We start from the raw sequence: 17,356 nt of genomic DNA on the forward strand, positions 1-17,356 counted from the left end.
GAATGTGCACATGTGCTGGAAATCTGGACTGTCCATCCTTGTGAAGATGCCTAGTAGAGCACAATGTAGAGCTCATATGTATAAGGGCTACTTATTTCCTTGGAATGTCTTCCTAAAACTAAAGCAACTTCAGCAGCAGTAAGCAACAGGAAGAATATTACCCGTAAGAATGAGTGCCTAGGAGGAATGTTTTAACCACTGTATTATTCAGGATCTGCTTTCAACACTTCTTGGAAAAAGAAAAAATATCATATATTTAAGCATATGAAAAACCCAGAATGCATGACAGTTACAGGCACTTTAAATTTTCATATACCTAGCTATTGACTAAAATTTGGCAATGTATTTAATTTTTTCCCCATTTATGCTGTTGACAAGGCAAGTAATCAGTTGGCTAATATTTGTCTAACTTGCAAGTAAAAGAAAATCAGAACATTAAAGGAGACAAAATAGCCTTGATTTCCACTTGTGATTAAGTACGATTCAGAAAGAATGAAAGTATGTTCTAAAATGCCTTCTGCTGGTCAAATAAACCAATGCAGTTTATTTTCCAATAAAACCAGATGCAAGGCATAAACATGCTTATGCATTTTAACAATAGGGTTTTTTCCATTATCTGATAAAATATCTCCATGTCTACTACTGTTTTTCTTCATGTCAAATTATTCATTGAAAAAAAACTTTTGCTGTGCTAGAAAGTCCAGTTAAAATCCCCCTTTCAGCCAAGAAAACAGAGAGGATCTTTTACTCTATAGCCTGAGAGTAAACTCCTTTATTCCTGCCTGCATAAAACTAAAAAATCTGACCTTCTTTCAGGATCAACCATCCATTCTCCTTCCCACTCCCAGCCCTTTGGGGGTAGAAAGTACTCTCTTTTCAGTTTGATTTTCCCTGTGACATCAGAAAACTTGTGGCGACCAACAAGTCCTGAGGTACCCCACTTTCCAAAAAGAAGAGCCTGATTTTCATACTGTTTAAGAAGAAAGAAAAAAAAAATCAGTACTTTAGGAATAATAAAGGTGTTTAGGATAGAAAACTAAAAACTGCTATAACTGAAACATTCTGATGTATGTTTCCATCATCTGAGATTAAGTTCTCCCTTCCAATATTGCTCTGCAATGTCATTACTAATTTATGCCCATCATTTTCTCCTGTGCAGCCTGGTAAACAATGATTCCACTGCTAAACTAAACCATCTTCTCAGTGTAATGCTCCTCTACAACTATATTCAAGCTTCCTCCAAATTAAAGCTGTGTTAAATAAAATTCCGTTACATTACTCAAACAAATTTCTTCTGTTCCCTAAAAGCATGATCCTCTCATTCTTTTCCATATCACATCTCCTCCTGTTTAGAATCTCTGCTTTCATAACATGTAAAACTGAATTACAGTCTTATGGAAGCTACCAGTCTTGATTCTGATGACAACTCAGCTTATATAGTATATTTCCCTTTAAGCTGATAGGATTATTTGTAGATTATGATAGTCTTGATTTTTCTGCTGTTATTCCTGTAAAATTTTATATTGTTCTATTTAAAAAAGGGGCAATTCAGTAGCCCTTTAAACTCTATATTTAAATAATGGCTTTGAACATCCATTGACTATTTAAAGTGACCTACTACAGCCCTACTAAATATCTATGCATAGGTGCAATAGTGATGCAAGCCTCTGTAAAAACACCTTCTTTAATTAGCTATTATATTGATACTGGATTATATGCATCATTAGGCGATGGGGCATCTAAAAGACACCTGCTGCTTACTATTATCATTCAAAATGTCTATCTATGCTGCAGACTATTTCAAGCATTTTTATTCCAAATCTTTTAACTCTTACCACTGAAATGTTACCATATTACAGCCTTGTGTCAGCAAATCTACTGCTACAACAAGCAAAAGCACTTTTATCCAAGTACCATTTGTAGAAGTGAAGAAGCAATTAAAATGAAAGGGGTATTCATTCACATGCCAAAAATATAATGGTCTAGATCCCAATCTTAATGACATTGATAAAAATCCAAAATAAATTTATTTGAAAGCACTAGAGTTAACCAGATTTTCACCTGATTAACCAGCTATGGTAGGCACAATGGACTACATCATCAATTGCCTTGAATAGGGTCTATTTGTTTCAGTATAATAAATACTACACTCCCTTTCTGTCTGGCACGCAATAAATACATTCAAAAGAGCTCCAGTTTAATTGAATTCCTAACATTCATATCCAAGTATAAAGTAAGAATGCAATGCTGGACATACCATTTCTGCAAAAACACTGAATGTTCCCTCTGCAAAGCTATTAAACTTCTTTTCAACGGCACTGAGTCCGAGCCAAATGTTAATTCGCAACTCCACAGGCATTTTGACATCTTTCGTTTTGTCCTGTGGGTACTGGCGCAAGAACAGAAGAAGTTATTCTTTGTTATGCTATGCAGGTACTGTATCTTTCAGTAAAATACATACAATAACATAGAGATACGAGTAATAATACACGATTTATTTATCTCTTCCTGTACTGCATTTCCTCAAGGCAGTAACAAATAGTTCAGGAAGGAAACATTCTTTAAATGATACCTGCCCAGGGCACGTAAAAACCAAACACAGTAACAGTACTATCATCCCTGTTCCTCCACATTCTCTTCCAAGATTCATACAGCAATTATTTTTTAATTATCACAATAACTTGAAACTTCAGCATTGAGGTTAGCGTTTCTAAACAGGAGACTCTAGAAATAGAGTCAGAATGGTCCACTAAATGTAGATGCAACACATCGTAACATGCACGCTAAGGACGCTTGCACAAAACCATGAAGCCATAGGCTCGTCTGCATTAAATTAGGAATATACCTACTAACACACTGACAAACTATACATGCTATTGTTCTACAGTTGGATTGCCTTTTTTCTGGTTACATTGATTGCAATTAAAGCCAACATTAACTTTTAAATGGAGAAGAGCATTCCTATTCAACAGTAAGACTCAATGCAGAGACACATACCAAGGAACTTCCGGGTGTAGACATGCTCTGTATTACTTGCAGAAAGCCATGCAAAACTTTGAACAGGTTATTGGAACCACTCTGACTTACACTAATTATTCCCTCTAAAAGTCTCCACTCACCCCAAACCACCAACCCCTGTAATGCTTCGAAAGTCTTATCTCAATTTTGAGGTCTTTCAGAAAGGCCTCAGAGTTCGGGGCTGGTGTTTGGTTCCAACTGGCTTATGATGAATTTCACATTAAGATTTCTGTGGTATTTTGAAGAAGCTATATACAGCTGGCTTTTAATCTGTCCTGAGTTTTGATACCTCACTGTTCACAGCTTCTTGGCATATTTCATGCTCATGTCTGAGGGTATCACGTCTTAGGCAGTTAATTATTTTTTAAGGGGGTGGGGAGCGGGAGTAAAGTACCTTTAAGAAGATTGTTTGGGTCTTTCCACAATATTTACCAGATGATTCGGGGCTTGTTGTGGAATACAGCACTTGGTGTGCAGGAACACGAGCATAAGCCAGTCTTTTCTCTCCTTGGATCATCCATATGATTACATCAGGCATACTGTTTTGTGGCTGTGCATAATTTGTGACAAAAAGAAAATTAAAACCAGTAATTAATAGAATGTTAAACCAATCTAATGTTTAGACAACAGAAATATAAATTAGGATTTATTTAAATAATTTATGACTTAGAATGAATAATTAACAGAAATTTATGATAAGTAGAAGAATTTTTTTACTTTGCAATACATAGTTCTGAAACTATCATTAAAAATACCATTGAGATTGTTGGAAAGCAAGTAAGTGTTATTATAAAACACCAGTTCCTTGCTTTTGCAATTTTTTCTAGAGACTTTTGTATCTCGGTTCTGTTATGGTAACTCTAGTGACTGATCCCAAATGCTAATACTTTAGACTGACCTGCTGTATTTTTAAGTGCTTGTAATGCTTCCCCATTAAGATCAGGGAATCGTAAACCTTTTAGAAGGCAGAAGGCACTTACCATCTTCTTGCAGCTTTGTGCACACCTTAGTATGCTACCTGCAAGTCTGCCAAACTGCTTTTTTTTTAAATTAATAACTTTCCAAAACCAAAGTGATAAAGAAAAAAATAAAACTTTTCTACAGTGTTGTGAAGACCAATTACAAGATAACCAAGATCAAAACTCAAGACATTGCAGAAAACTTAAAAACCACAGGTCAGGTTTAACTCTGTTAGAAGCTGACTACTAAGGCTAACAGACTGCAGGAATACAACATATAGCCTCCAGTCCCCAAACCAGCAATGTGACTTGCAATTGTGGAAGAAAGGAAAGTACAAAATACTGTCAACTTTAAACAGAATAGAGGCCATTCTACAAATCATAGAGTGATTATTTCCCAAAACACGTTCTCAGCGAAGACGGCTAACACGTTAGAACAATATATTTAATTAAATCCTAGTTACAGAGGGGGGGATATGTTTATTTTCACAGCATCTAAAATTATTATTCTAAGGAGAGGGGTTATTGGCTAGTGAACATCACACCAGTTTGTGTTAATAGCTATTTCTAAACTAACTGATTCACTGGTATTATGTAGTACTAACCTCTTCACTTAGTTGCAGTAATTTGTCCAACCAATCCTCAATTTCTGTCAGAGTGGCTTTCGCATCAGTAGCTTCATTTCTCATCCTTGCTGATGCTTCTCTGATCTGTTTGAGAGATTTGAGGCGCAGTTTTTCTATCTGAGTGTCAAGGAGTGTAATATTAGATTTGCCTTCTATGTGCGGAAATGGTTTACTGAAAAGAGAAGATATATTATAGTTAATAATGTAAGTGGGTTTTATTTAGTCACACACTAAATGTGGACATTGATACAGTAGCAACAGTTTGAGTGCTATTATTTCCAGTGATTGCAAACCACTGGAATAGTGATATAGCATCTATTTCTGCAGAGATTTTCATCTGACAAAGTGTTTACAGTAAGCAAGGGAAATACTGTGCTTACATAACAGCCACCAACATAGAACAGCTCGAGGTATATGGTGTAATGTAATTGCTGTTAACCAAACCATGCAAAATCCATTTCCCTGTATCTCCAAATTAGAAAATTATTGTCTCAGAATGCAAATCTCAAAGATTAAATCAGTGCCCTCAGATTAGGTCCCTTTCTTTCACTGGAAAATGTGAATTCACAGAAACTCAATATACAAATATGGCTTGTGTCTATAACTGGAGTTATTTAAACCTCTGGCAAGAATTCAGAAAGGAATCTGTGACACAAAACTTCTGAGTCACCAGAGAGGAGAGTAATGGTTCAGTAGAACCAAGAAATCCTAGAACATCACAAGAAAAATCAGCTTTTTTGAGTTGGTGCAGGTTCAAGGAAAAGGCAGCTTTTCAAAGACAGTAACTATATCCCTTTAACAGAGTTCACTAAGAGGTCCTTAATGTGGTACTCAAGAAAACAAATTTCTAAAAACACTGCCAAGTTTGAAAAGACTTCACTATAGTTAGTCTCACTAGTCTGAATGCAAGGGCTGCCTGCCCTGGGTGCAAATACTTATACATGAAACAAACGTATCAGAACTTCGAGAAAGTCACCTCATTTTAAATTTAAATAGTGCACTGAAAACTCCCTCAAACTCCTAACTCATTTAAACTTCAGCATAGCAAGGAAAATTATTGTATGAATTCCACACAGGGAATTCTCTCTTTGACACAGGTTTCATGAGTTTGCTGAAAGAATCTATAAAGAGCATTGTATCCTTTGAAGAACAGGAAGCTCATTTGATTGATGTATATAGGTGCTACCGCTTCATAAAGTGAAAGGGTATTTTATAAAATAATGGACTGAATTAATAACAGTGCCGATGTGCATCAGAAGGACGGGCTGACATAACTGATATAAAACCTGAAGCTCCTACACTCGCTAGATGGCTCCATCTCACAATAGTTTGCCCCTCATACTTTGCTTTCCTAATGTACGTCAATTCTCTCTGCTTTCTTTCAGATCACAGCAAGTATTCTATGAAGTTACTAGCTTATATTTTGACAAAAGCTTTCTGTGATATAATTCCTTGCTAGTATATATTCACCATTTGCTTTTTCCTCAGTCACTTTCAAATTGGTTCTACAGCTTAATGAATTTATTCTCTCATTTTGTATCCTGTTATTTCTTCTAATGGATAATAACTGTTCTGTCATTTTCCCTTTCCTCTTCCAGTGCTGTTTCATCACCCACTTGTTTAATGTTTTTCAAGCATCTCTCCCCACCTCAATGTCTCCTACTACTGTCTCTTTCTCATACAATTCCTTCTTCTCTATCTAGAATAGTTTCTCCTTTGAAACTCTCAGTGTTGACTCTTACTCCCCTCTCTGAACATGCACACACACAAAGACATGTTGAATAAAGGCTTGTACAAAAACCTAATCTTTATGGCCTTTACGCCCTAAATAGATTTTACACATTTCTTTTTATTCTGGGCTTATCAGTAAATCACAGAATTTCTTCCTTCAGTCTGAGAAATAACATTGAAACATGAGTAAACAAAAGGTACATGACGAATTCCAAAAAAGGCAAGATGGTAGAAAGGCAGCAGAGATCCACAATTTCACATCTTCAGAACATTTCTGACTTAGACTTTTTGAAGAGATGCTGTTTTATTATTGTCAGTGACTAAGATAAAGGAGAATTACAAAACCAGATGGGTGACTTCATTAGCAATATCCATACTGTTTTATTACTTTCAGAGCCTTCTGGAATTCCAGTTCTCAGGACAGCTCATAGGGATAATCAGTTTTATAGTTCTTAGAATTTGTTTTCTGACTTAGTAAAGGCAAGAACAAAGATTCTGATCAGGTCTAGAATGATAACGTACGAGATAAAAAAGATACTTTTACCTTAAATCTTCTGTAAGTTCATCAATCAGCTTCAACCATATCTCAGCTAATCGGTTTTCAGAAATTTTAGCCTGCATTCCTGATTTTAAGGTGGCTAAGTTGGATTGCTGGGGAATTTAAAAGAAGAGGATTCACACTTAGAAACTTCCATTGTGGTTTATGATCAATATGAGTTTCAAGACCAAACCCTAAATCAAAAAAGACTCAGATGTTCAAACTTGATTCATATTTAACAGGACTATTCCCATGTTCTTTCTCACTGTATTTTAAAATACATGCTACTACACCTACATTCCAAAGCAAGTCACAGTTCCAGAGACCTAAAATGCCCCTAACAAACACCAAGGACATTTCCTTCCTGTGGGAATTCCCTGCAGATTCAAGCAGGAGTGTGTTGAGCCTTGCTACAATACAGACCTATGATTAGCAGCGCCATTTGTTCCCTCAGCTATGTTTAATTTTGCAGGCAAAAAGGAGGGAGAAGTGTTGGAAAATTGTTTCATATTTTGCTCAAAATGTCACTTTTTAATTACACCTCTAAATTAAAACCAGTGAAAATTAAAAGCATACCAGCAAAAGAAAGATCTTAAGCGTCTTACCAGTCTTTCAGCCATGTTTAGGATTACATTCACCGGGTCTAATCTATGACTTATGTCCTCCCAAAAGGAAGTCAGTGTTACAACTGGCTTTGTGTTTGCCCATGGCAAGTAGTAATAGTAATTACCTGGTGTGAGACATTTGGATGTTAGAATTAAAATTCATGGCAGGAATACATACTATGCACTGCACAAGTTGCAATACTTATTTCATTTATGCACTACAGTTCATTAAAAGCATACAAACTAGTCCAAATTGTCAAAGGATTTGTATTTTTCAGCCACTGTAGCATCTGTTGGATGTTAAACTTTTACTTCAAACTGTTTCAAAATACAATGGATTTTTTCTTCGATATGTTTCAATATATTATCTGTTAACATGTTCATTATTCTTTCTCATACCTTACTGATGTAGATATCACATTAATATAAGCGCATCTCTGAAATAAAATATTCTAATAATTATTTTCCAGAATAAATCTGATTACTTAATTCAATACACAGAAAAAAAGTACTCCTACTCTTTGCAGTTAATAAAAAGTTATAGCCAAAATACATTTTCCTGCAATCTAGCTAGGTTGTTTTCTTCTAGGCTGACAGACACTTGGTTTAAAAACAAGGTTTTGTTTTATTCTAAATCAGAATGTTCAAAGGGTATTTTTCCTACTTAATCCCTTGTTTTTAGATCCCTGCAAAATAATGAGATTTTTCTCTTGCTGATTTTCTTATGCACATCTAGTACATGGTCAAAAGATTTCACTGAATTCTGTGAACATTTCTTTAATAAACACAGTAGGCTTTGCAGCATGTATTCCATAAATGTAACTTCATCTTAAAAGCTGCAAGAGCGACAAGTTCTTTTCTGTCACTTTTTCAGTAAGCTTTTAGTGCAGTTAGGGCTGTCATTCCAAAGCTCTAAAATAGCACCTCAAAAAGAGAATTTTACATGACTTTATCCCCATACCAGGAATAACATTACCATCAAAAACAGCGCGGCTGTATTGAGTTGTTGATGCCAAAGGTTTACAGGTGGTATCAAACTTGTTGCCATAGTTGCCAATGCTAACTTCAAACTGGATAGGCTCACCAGTGTCTTGTAGCATGGTAGCAGAATGAAACACAGCAGCCAAGGAGAACTTCCGTCTACGCTGGTATTTCTAGAAGAACATTTTTAGTTGTATTTCAATATTTGTAAAACAGGACCCAAAATTATAGAAAATAATGGCAATTTTTAGATGGAAATAGTAACTGTAATATTTTTATTAGTTTCTGAGAAGCAACTAAAAAGATGTGTGCATAATAAATTACTATATTTGAGATTATTAAAATGTTTTAAATTAATATTTTATTTTACAAGAGTATGACATTTTTGTAGTCACACCATCAGTAAACAACTCCCTTAATTCTGAGATTCAACTGAAATGATATTGTTTCAATTGTTTCAATTTAGTAAGATAGAATCATTCTTTAAAAATAACCAGCCAAGGCACATCACCCTTACCAGCACTGAAAATAAAACAAGGATTTACCTCAACAACCAGTAAGTCATCATCAGGAATCACATCTAACTTGTTATTAACAGGTTTGCTTTCCAGCATAGTAGACAGTTCAACCAGAATTCTCCCTCTATAAGCAACTCCTTCTCCCTGCAACATAATCACGTATTGAAACAATTTTTTTTTCTCCTAAAGTAGCATACTCTTCCTTTAGCTGTCTGTGATTCTGGCTTCACTGAAGTGTTCTCAGAACTTCTGCAGAGGCGTGAATGTACATAAATGAAATAAAGCAGTTGCCTTTACCTAATGCTAGGAGTGAAAAATATGCATTCATGAAAACAACAAAATAAATACAAATGCTTGCAGAGATGCAGACAGCGAAAACCGTCAAAAACACAGCTGCTCCTTCATACACAGCTTCAAAACAAAACCAGCTAAGAATAGAAAATACTATATTTCTTATTAATCATGAATATAAAATATTATTCAAAAAGAAACAGAAAAGGGAGCGTAATGTGAAAAAAATAGATTAAAATAAATTAATTAATTGATTAAAAGCAATTGGCATTAATCCTTTTAATGAAAACAATGAATAAACAAACTGACCTTTCCGAAGTTTAATTCATCATATGGATCTGGGAATCCAGTGTATTCTCTTGGACTTCCGTAAAAGTTTAGGTAACAAGGCCCAAATGTTGGTAAAAAGCCAATTTCAGTTTCTCCAGCGCCTGCTGACAGAAAATCATTACCAGTATATCTCTGTTAATTATCATTCAGAGCCAGAAAAACAGTTAGCATTAATATCAAACCAAACAGAACAAGTGTTAGATATTAGTTAGGTATTAGTTATTAGTAAAGTAAGAACACTTCATTCTCTGGGTTTACTATACGAACTTGAAGTAATTATACCAGTGACTGTAGTTGCTCCTAACCTCCTCCTTCATTGTACAGTATTTACTAGATATAACTTCATGCACCCCACTGAATAAACAGAACTTCTGCCCCACTCCAAATATCAGGTTTTCATTTATATGAAACAGTAATACACTCATATTCACAGAAAACATGTTTTCTAGAAATAAGTGAAACACTATAAAGCAATATTTAAATTGCAATCATTTCAATGCACACACCATTGTTCTAGCTGAACAGGTACAGAAAGGATGCACACATGCATACCATAGTGGGAAAAACTCCTACTACACAGCTGTAAGTACTACTATTATAACGTTAAGCAAAATTTTTCTGTGATTATATTTCAGGGTAAAACAGACTACTGCAAACTCTAATCAGAACTGCTACAGTGAGTTGTTTCAGTAAGCTAAAAATCATACAAGATTGAAAGTCTGCAAATTCAGTTAATCTTGATGACAATAAACTCTAATTTGTATATTATTCCGTAACTAAGATGCTGAAATTTCCTAATACCTTGATCTATCTCAAAAAAAGAATTAATATGGATTTAGATATTTTTGCCAGTTTTCAAAGCTAAACTATGAAACTGCACACTAAAACTACTATTTCTTTTCACATATTAAGATACGTAAGAACTTGAAAAGGTATTTCCATTGTTAATGCTTACTGTTATAACTTTTTTTTTTTTGACTAATGTTCTGCTTTTTAGCAGAAAAATATATATAGGGAAGCTTCAGTAATATTATTACTGTGGCTCTAGGGTTTCCATTTGTGCCTTGCCAGTCTATTAGATGAATGAGATTCTAAAAAGCTTCTTTTAGAACTCATTAAAATTTATACTTAAGGGAGTTAATTATTATTTCAGTAACAATCAAACATAGCTGAAGGCCATTGATTGAGAAATTTTATAAATAGTGCAGGAGGATTGAACAAGGTAAGCAACACGCAGAAAAACACTGCATAGTTTTCAGTGAACAGGAAAGATTATGTATTCCTCTCCTTCTTGTATCCTAGCCTTTGTCTTGGAAGAAATGATTGTGGTATAAAAAAGATAAGAATTGGGTTCTAAATGTTGCAACAGATACCACTTAAGAGTGATCTGCAGCAGAAGGAAAGATGGGTCTATAACAAGAAAGGATGGCTGAGGTAAGAAAGTGAAATTAAAAGGTTACAACTTGTATGACTTTGCCATTGTGACTACTGAGTGATGCATAGTAAAAATCAATATCATGTCTTGATGTAATTTCCTGTCAAGACAACGCCACATAAAATCTGCAAAATATAAAATAAAGATCTGTAGTTTTTTGTTTTGCGCTTGGGTACTTTCATATCCTTACATCTGAACTGGAAACAGATCAAAACCTGAATGAAAAAGAATTCAGATTCTTGTTGGAACACTGTCCATTTTTTTAAAAAACTCTTCCACTGAACTGGTCACATCAGTTCTCAATATGACTAGATGTAAGCCACAGATCTATGTTGAATTAGTACATTCACTACTTATCGATGCTAATAAATTAAATGGAATATAAATTTAAAAACAAACAAAAAAACCCTCTCAAATCTGGAATAAAAGGAATATTTTTTTTGTATTTTTCACATTTAAAATTCAGTTGGTTACATTTAGAAGGCTGGTGATCACATATTACAGAAGGTGATTAAAAAAATTATTTCAGCCTTTAACATATTATTTTAAGTAAGAAAGATAGTGCATGAAGTATTTGGGCGGATGAATGTTTGTTACCCTTCAACGGCACACCATTTGTATTTATTTCCCGCTATATAAATATTTACCACAAAGTGTTTAAAAACTGGATGTCAGTCCAGACAGTTACATAAAAAGCTGTCTCTCCAGGTTTTAATAGAATCAGATTTCGTTTCTCAGACTTTATTTGCATAGCTAGCTAAGCATAAAAAAACCCCCAGCCACTAATTATTTTAGGCAGTTATTTACTACCGCAAGGCTTTGCAGCTGCAAATATAGCTGCAATCACATAGCTAAATTAAAAACAGCAAGACATTGTTAGAGTAAGCACTTTATAATTGAAGCCACTGCATGCTCAACTGTAAAATGCAGCTTGAAGCACTAGCAAACAGAAATGTTTTCAAACCAGTTCCAGTGCCAAAACTGTTTTATACAATTACTTATGTTTGATGCTCTTTAATCATAACAGTGAAGTCTTTTAGGTAAGTAACTACTTAGAAATATTTTTTAAGATGATGGGTTTTCTTAGTCAATATTTCTCAGTTTGGGCAATGGAAAGAAAAATCAGTAACAGATGAAGATATAAACCTTCATATGATGAAGACCCTGCTCCCGAAAATGAAAATTCTATATTACAAAAAGAGAAGAAGTTACATGACAACTGACAAGAGCATTTTAAAAACAAATACTTCACAAAGCAATTGGTTTTAAAATAAAGTTGAAGGCCTGAGGAAAAGTAAAGATCATATGGGCCAGAATGTGTCTTTCTGATTAAAATACAATGGTTTTATTCTTCCGGTACAAATTCCAAAGGGAAAAAAAGCATGTAGCTGACAAAATTAGTCGTTTTGATGCTTCTGTTTCAGCTTTGTATAGTTCCTCCCAACAAAATAGGAGTTTTTAAAATAATTTTAAAATCTTAAGAACATTTAGGAAAACCATTACACTTCAGAGCCCACTAGGATATCTTCATGTACTGGAGACCACAGACTGCTTTATTTTCTCAATCCTTCAGAAGTCAGACCAGGCTTCAGGCATGGCACTGACCCCAAGGGAAGATAATCTGTGACTTTACATGGAAATAGCCATTCCAATGTCTATCTCAGCAGAGAGAGAATCCAAATAAGATTTTCTCAGTTACTTAAGTGCCTTCGTTTGAAGTATAGATGAGCTGTGACTCAGCAGCGTTCAAGTTACAAATTTCTGCGGGTAGTAGAAGTGATCTCTCAAGAGCTCAGATCCATTGATTTTCCATTCATTTTTTTCTCTTTTGCTTCTGGTTGTGTGTGGAATATATGGAAAGAATGCTTGCACAAAGTTTTACTTCAACAGCAGTACTTCTAAGAGGACCCGGTTATAAGCTTGAAGTTAATGTGACTGAAAATACAGTTCCAGCTGTTACGATGAATACTTGGCTCAAGTCACTACAGGACTGGAGCCACTAATTTTTTTTTAAACTCCTGACAGAGCAACCAACTTAAGGTCAAACTGGTCTGTTTCAGACAAGTACATATCACATAGATTTCATAAACACGACAGAAAAAACAGTAATTTAGCTTCTTATTGTGGCAACGGTGGAAATGGGTTTGAGCCAGTGTCCTTCAACCTACTGTACACAGTCAGATAAATAAATGTTAAGCCTGTTCAGCCATGAACTTTACAATTCTGTATGGACATCTGATAAACCATACTATCGTTATTAAAAAGATAAAAAAGTTTTTTTGACAAATTGACACAGAATCACTGTCATGGAGCTAGCTCAATTGTATGAAAGATCTTGCAATAAAAAGACGAGGAGATTATAGATCACAAAGAATAATCAATAATCACAACACTATAATAGCACATAAATGTGACAGGATTTTAAAAAATGTTTCCCAAAATCTTGGCAAGAGGTATTGTTCAATGGGGATAATGTTAGGAACTTCATATCCTGCCTAACTAATTTTTTTCTTGCAGTTAACCGGTTTTATTTTCTACTTTTTATGAAATTACATATCCTATATGTTATCTATAGTGATTGAAGAGAACCTTGTTGCCACAGAATTGAGGAATAACAGGAAAATACCCTTTAACACTGATCTTTGCTGTTCCTCATAACACAAGAGAAGACAGTAAGTTACATCTGCTCAATCAATTACCTTCTACTTCTCCACCAGAAGAAGCAATTTTTGAGAGACTTAAATATGTTGTTCCTACTACATCATTTTTTGTAAGACGATCCCTACAAAACGAGAAACAGAAAGATTTTATTTAAATGTAATGCTGGTCATTCTACACACAAGCAAGCTACCGGTGACTACATGCACGCCAAGATAGCGTACAAACATTTTATATCACCAGGAATGCTTTAATATTATGAACACAGATGGTAATAGCTAGTTAGAGAAATGGGCTGTATGATGAAGAACTCACCTGACTTTTACACTATCACCTAAATAGCGAGTGCTCAATGCTCACTGTACACAAAATTAACAAAACTGCCATGTTACACTAATTGGGTCTCTTGTAAAGAAACCATAAAAGAAGATACTTAAACACTTGCTTAAATACATGTATAGAACCAGACTTTTTCTAGTACTTTGATTAAAAGTCATAACTCACCAGTCAACAACTGCAAGTTTTATCTTCTCACACATTGAGGGAAACTGAAAAAAAGCAATTAAAATATAATAACCCATTGCTTATTTCAATGTTGATGCCCTGAGTTTTGAAAGGATGGCTGTTTTCTACAGAAACAAAAAAAAATAAACTGACCTTGACTTGAAGATAAATAATTTTATTCCACTCTGGATTAGCATTTTTCTCAATTATATTTGTGCAAATCTGCAAAAAATGAAAACAACTATACAGTACATCAAAGATATAACAGATTGAAAAGTATATACTAGGTATGATTTAGGACAAATCATATTCTGTTCAGTAAGAAGTCAAGGAGTAGTTAATGATAAATCCTGGGTAGTTTATGCTGCATTGAGCCATCAGTTTTCAACTGATCTGCATATGCAACATAATTTACCACTGGAGGGAAGAGAAAATTTTGAAACAGTGTTTAAACCTGAGACTCTAATTACCCTACATGAAGAAAGCTTGTTTACAGGAACTACAATTTAATGTGCTTTCACACAAGTACTGATCTCTTTTATTACAGCAGAGAAACAAGATGAAGGAACAACTTGATTCCAGCTTGCTTTATGCATATTTCAGAGGAGATGAAGAATATATTCTATGGAAGAGCTTATGTTATTTGATAGACAGGTCTACCAACCATCCTAGACATAGCAGGGCGTGGCAACTTGACTATATAACATAATAAAGGACTGACATTTTTCTTCTTACAAAAAAGAAAAAAGATTGGCTAGCAATGAATATAGATTGTGCAATTGTGCTTCAGATCCAATCTGGTATTTGAAGGAATGCATTCATAATAAAATGTACAAATGATATTAACCTGTCCAGAAAGATCTATATCATCAGTTACTAAAAGCAATCAGGAACAATTGGTAGGCAAGCAATCTGGCATGCATCAGTTCCTACCATTTAGTCATACATTCCTTTTATTAGTCATCAGTTTTACACCCATTCTACAGTACCTTGTAGCTTGTTCTCATTTTATGAAGTGAGCTTTAGGGCTAATGCTTTTTCATTTCTATAATTACACTAAACTTAAAAATTTATATTGGCATATGAAATCTCTCTGAATTACAATCAGAATGCAAGATTCAGTTATTTACTAAATTACCTTTTTCCCAGCAAAAGAAACTTCTACAAATGGATCTACCAGGTTTTTCTTGTCTGCTTCTCCTCCAAATATTTCCTTGACAGTCTGTGCAAAAGCATCATCCACTGGAGAGGTGTCAGAAGAGAAACTAAGGTTCATGCTTTTTAAAATTATTTTATTTATTCAGCCTAAATAAGAAATCACTTATAGCAATCCCACCAAAATCAACCACCTTACAAATCTAGGTAGGGTAATATCTAATCTGACAGACAAAACACTGAACAGTTTCACTGGCAAAAATGGAGAATTTAGGCTGAGGAGCAATTTCAAGAATATACATTTTCAAAACATCATAAGGATTGCTGACGCATTCCTGAATTTAGAGGCATAGGTGTATTTGAAAAACATTATACATGTACCTGTAGACACTGCCATTTGTTGTCACAGCTATAGGTGAGAAATTTTGCTAAGAAGATATAAGAAGTCACCTATATTCTATCAGAAAACACATGGCATATAATGAGAGAAATAGTCTTTGTCTCAGCAATATGGAGTTGACACAAGTAAAATCTCACTGAACAAATAAAAGTCAAACTGCTTAAAAGCTCCCCTGCCCCCCAACGCTGTTTATTTAAGCTTATGGTGTTCAACTTCTAGCATGCAGCTTTCTGGGAAATGGCTGGTGCCAGTCCCTTGTTTCCTGGGACTGCTCAGGAGCAGGTTGCTAGCAACAGACTGACTTGGCTGTCGCAGCAGCGGCTGACTGATTTCAGCATTTCTGTGGCCTCTCCTCCACTGCAAAATAGCTGCAGCTTTGAGCACCTATGAAGAAGTAATGGATTGCTGGGAAGAGGAAGGTGCAGGGCTGGATTGCTGGGAAGAGGAAGGTGCAGGGCTCCATCAGCAGTATGACTTATCTACGAGGATCCAAATGGCTTGCAGAGAACCAGCTGTCTGATAACTCCTCAAAGGTGGGCAGTTTTTGATCCCACAGGAAGCTGACACACACACCATATACTTCAGCTAGACATGCACAGAACATCCCGCTTGTCTGCAGATCAAATGCACTTGACTGTTACTTGGAAGTACTTCTGCAGCTGGAGAAAGGCTAATGAAGATGACCCTTTTCCCACTACCAGAAGCTGCGTGGCCCGCTCAGCAACAGAGAAACATTACTAATCTAATGTCTAATACATTAAATTATCCATTTCAAGAATTAAGTAGGCTTGCTGAGCATTACCAAAGAACATGAAATGGGCTACTTAAGTCATCACAGAACTATTGGCTCAAGTAACAACGTAAAACACAAGATGTTTTGTGTTCAAGCAGTGTTTCTGAAGAGCTAACATAAATATTTCTAATGGTCATCAAACACACCCATGGACAAGCAGTAGGAAGCTACATACTTTGTGGAATGTCCTCTGCTCTGTAGATTTTGAGAAGGAAAGTGACCCATCGAAGAGCAATTCCAGCAGGTAATAACAGATTGCTCTCCACATCATCACTTTCATTATCTCTTTCCCTTTTTTCAACCTGTTGGGAGATACAGTGGTACACAGTATCTGCTACGTAAGAAATACAGTGAATGTACAGAATCAAGATGATTAGTTAAACCGGTGCCCAAAGTACTCTACAGAGGACTGTTGTCAGTTTCATTATAAAGAATGAGATTTTATCAGATTATCAAGCTACAAAAATTAATTCTACCTAAACTATTTTTACTTACACTTTTATCTATAAAGTACTGAATTGCAGGAGTTCATTATAATCACACTTTAAAAATCATCATCAGCATCATCAGATGATGATGGTGATTTTGGCAATTGTACAATGCAAACTTCATTAATATGTTGCTCAGCCTCATTAGCTATGCTAAGGGGAATTACATATTAGCTTGCATAAAACACCAGGCTAAGTCATCTCTGCTTCCAGGATGTGAATAAGTATCTACAAATGGCAGATCAACACACCCAGAACTGGTCCACAGGTTGCTTAATTGGACAAGATAACAAAATAAGCTTTGAGTCAGCCACTTAGTATTAGAT

The 17,356-nt window shown here is 35.1% G+C and overlaps 1 protein-coding gene across 6 annotated transcripts in view; it reads right to left on the reverse strand.

Annotated features, from left to right (window-relative positions):
* Positions 1–17,356, reverse strand: part of MYOF (myoferlin) — a 67,432-nt gene that overhangs the window by 25,151 nt on the left and 24,925 nt on the right. For 4 of the 6 annotated variants that reach the window (XR_011337998.1, XM_069864171.1, XM_069864174.1 and 1 more), the window contains exons 12-26: positions 16,718–16,844; positions 15,333–15,436; positions 14,348–14,416; positions 14,195–14,238; positions 13,732–13,814; positions 12,179–12,217; positions 9,577–9,701; positions 9,004–9,120; positions 8,454–8,631; positions 7,478–7,602; positions 6,879–6,985; positions 4,583–4,775; positions 3,413–3,568; positions 2,258–2,389; positions 807–970 (exon numbers count right to left, since the gene is read on the reverse strand). Coding sequence is in view for 5 of the 6 variants with exons in the window: in XM_069864171.1 (XP_069720272.1) it covers positions 807–970; positions 2,258–2,389; positions 3,413–3,568; positions 4,583–4,775; positions 6,879–6,985; positions 7,478–7,602; positions 8,454–8,631; positions 9,004–9,120; positions 9,577–9,701; positions 12,179–12,217; positions 13,732–13,814; positions 14,195–14,238; positions 14,348–14,416; positions 15,333–15,436; positions 16,718–16,844 (1,763 nt within the window). In the remaining variant the exon portion in view is untranslated. The remainder of the gene's footprint in view (positions 1–806; positions 971–2,257; positions 2,390–3,412; positions 3,569–4,582; positions 4,776–6,878; positions 6,986–7,477; positions 7,603–8,453; positions 8,632–9,003; positions 9,121–9,576; positions 9,702–12,178; positions 12,218–13,731; positions 13,815–14,194; positions 14,239–14,347; positions 14,417–15,332; positions 15,437–16,717; positions 16,845–17,356) is intronic. The other 2 variants (XM_069864175.1, XM_069864172.1) reach the window with 1 other exon arrangement.

Source organism: Phaenicophaeus curvirostris, chromosome 9, assembly GCF_032191515.1.
Source record: "Phaenicophaeus curvirostris isolate KB17595 chromosome 9, BPBGC_Pcur_1.0, whole genome shotgun sequence".
Lineage (NCBI taxonomy): Eukaryota > Metazoa > Chordata > Aves > Cuculiformes > Cuculidae > Phaenicophaeus > Phaenicophaeus curvirostris.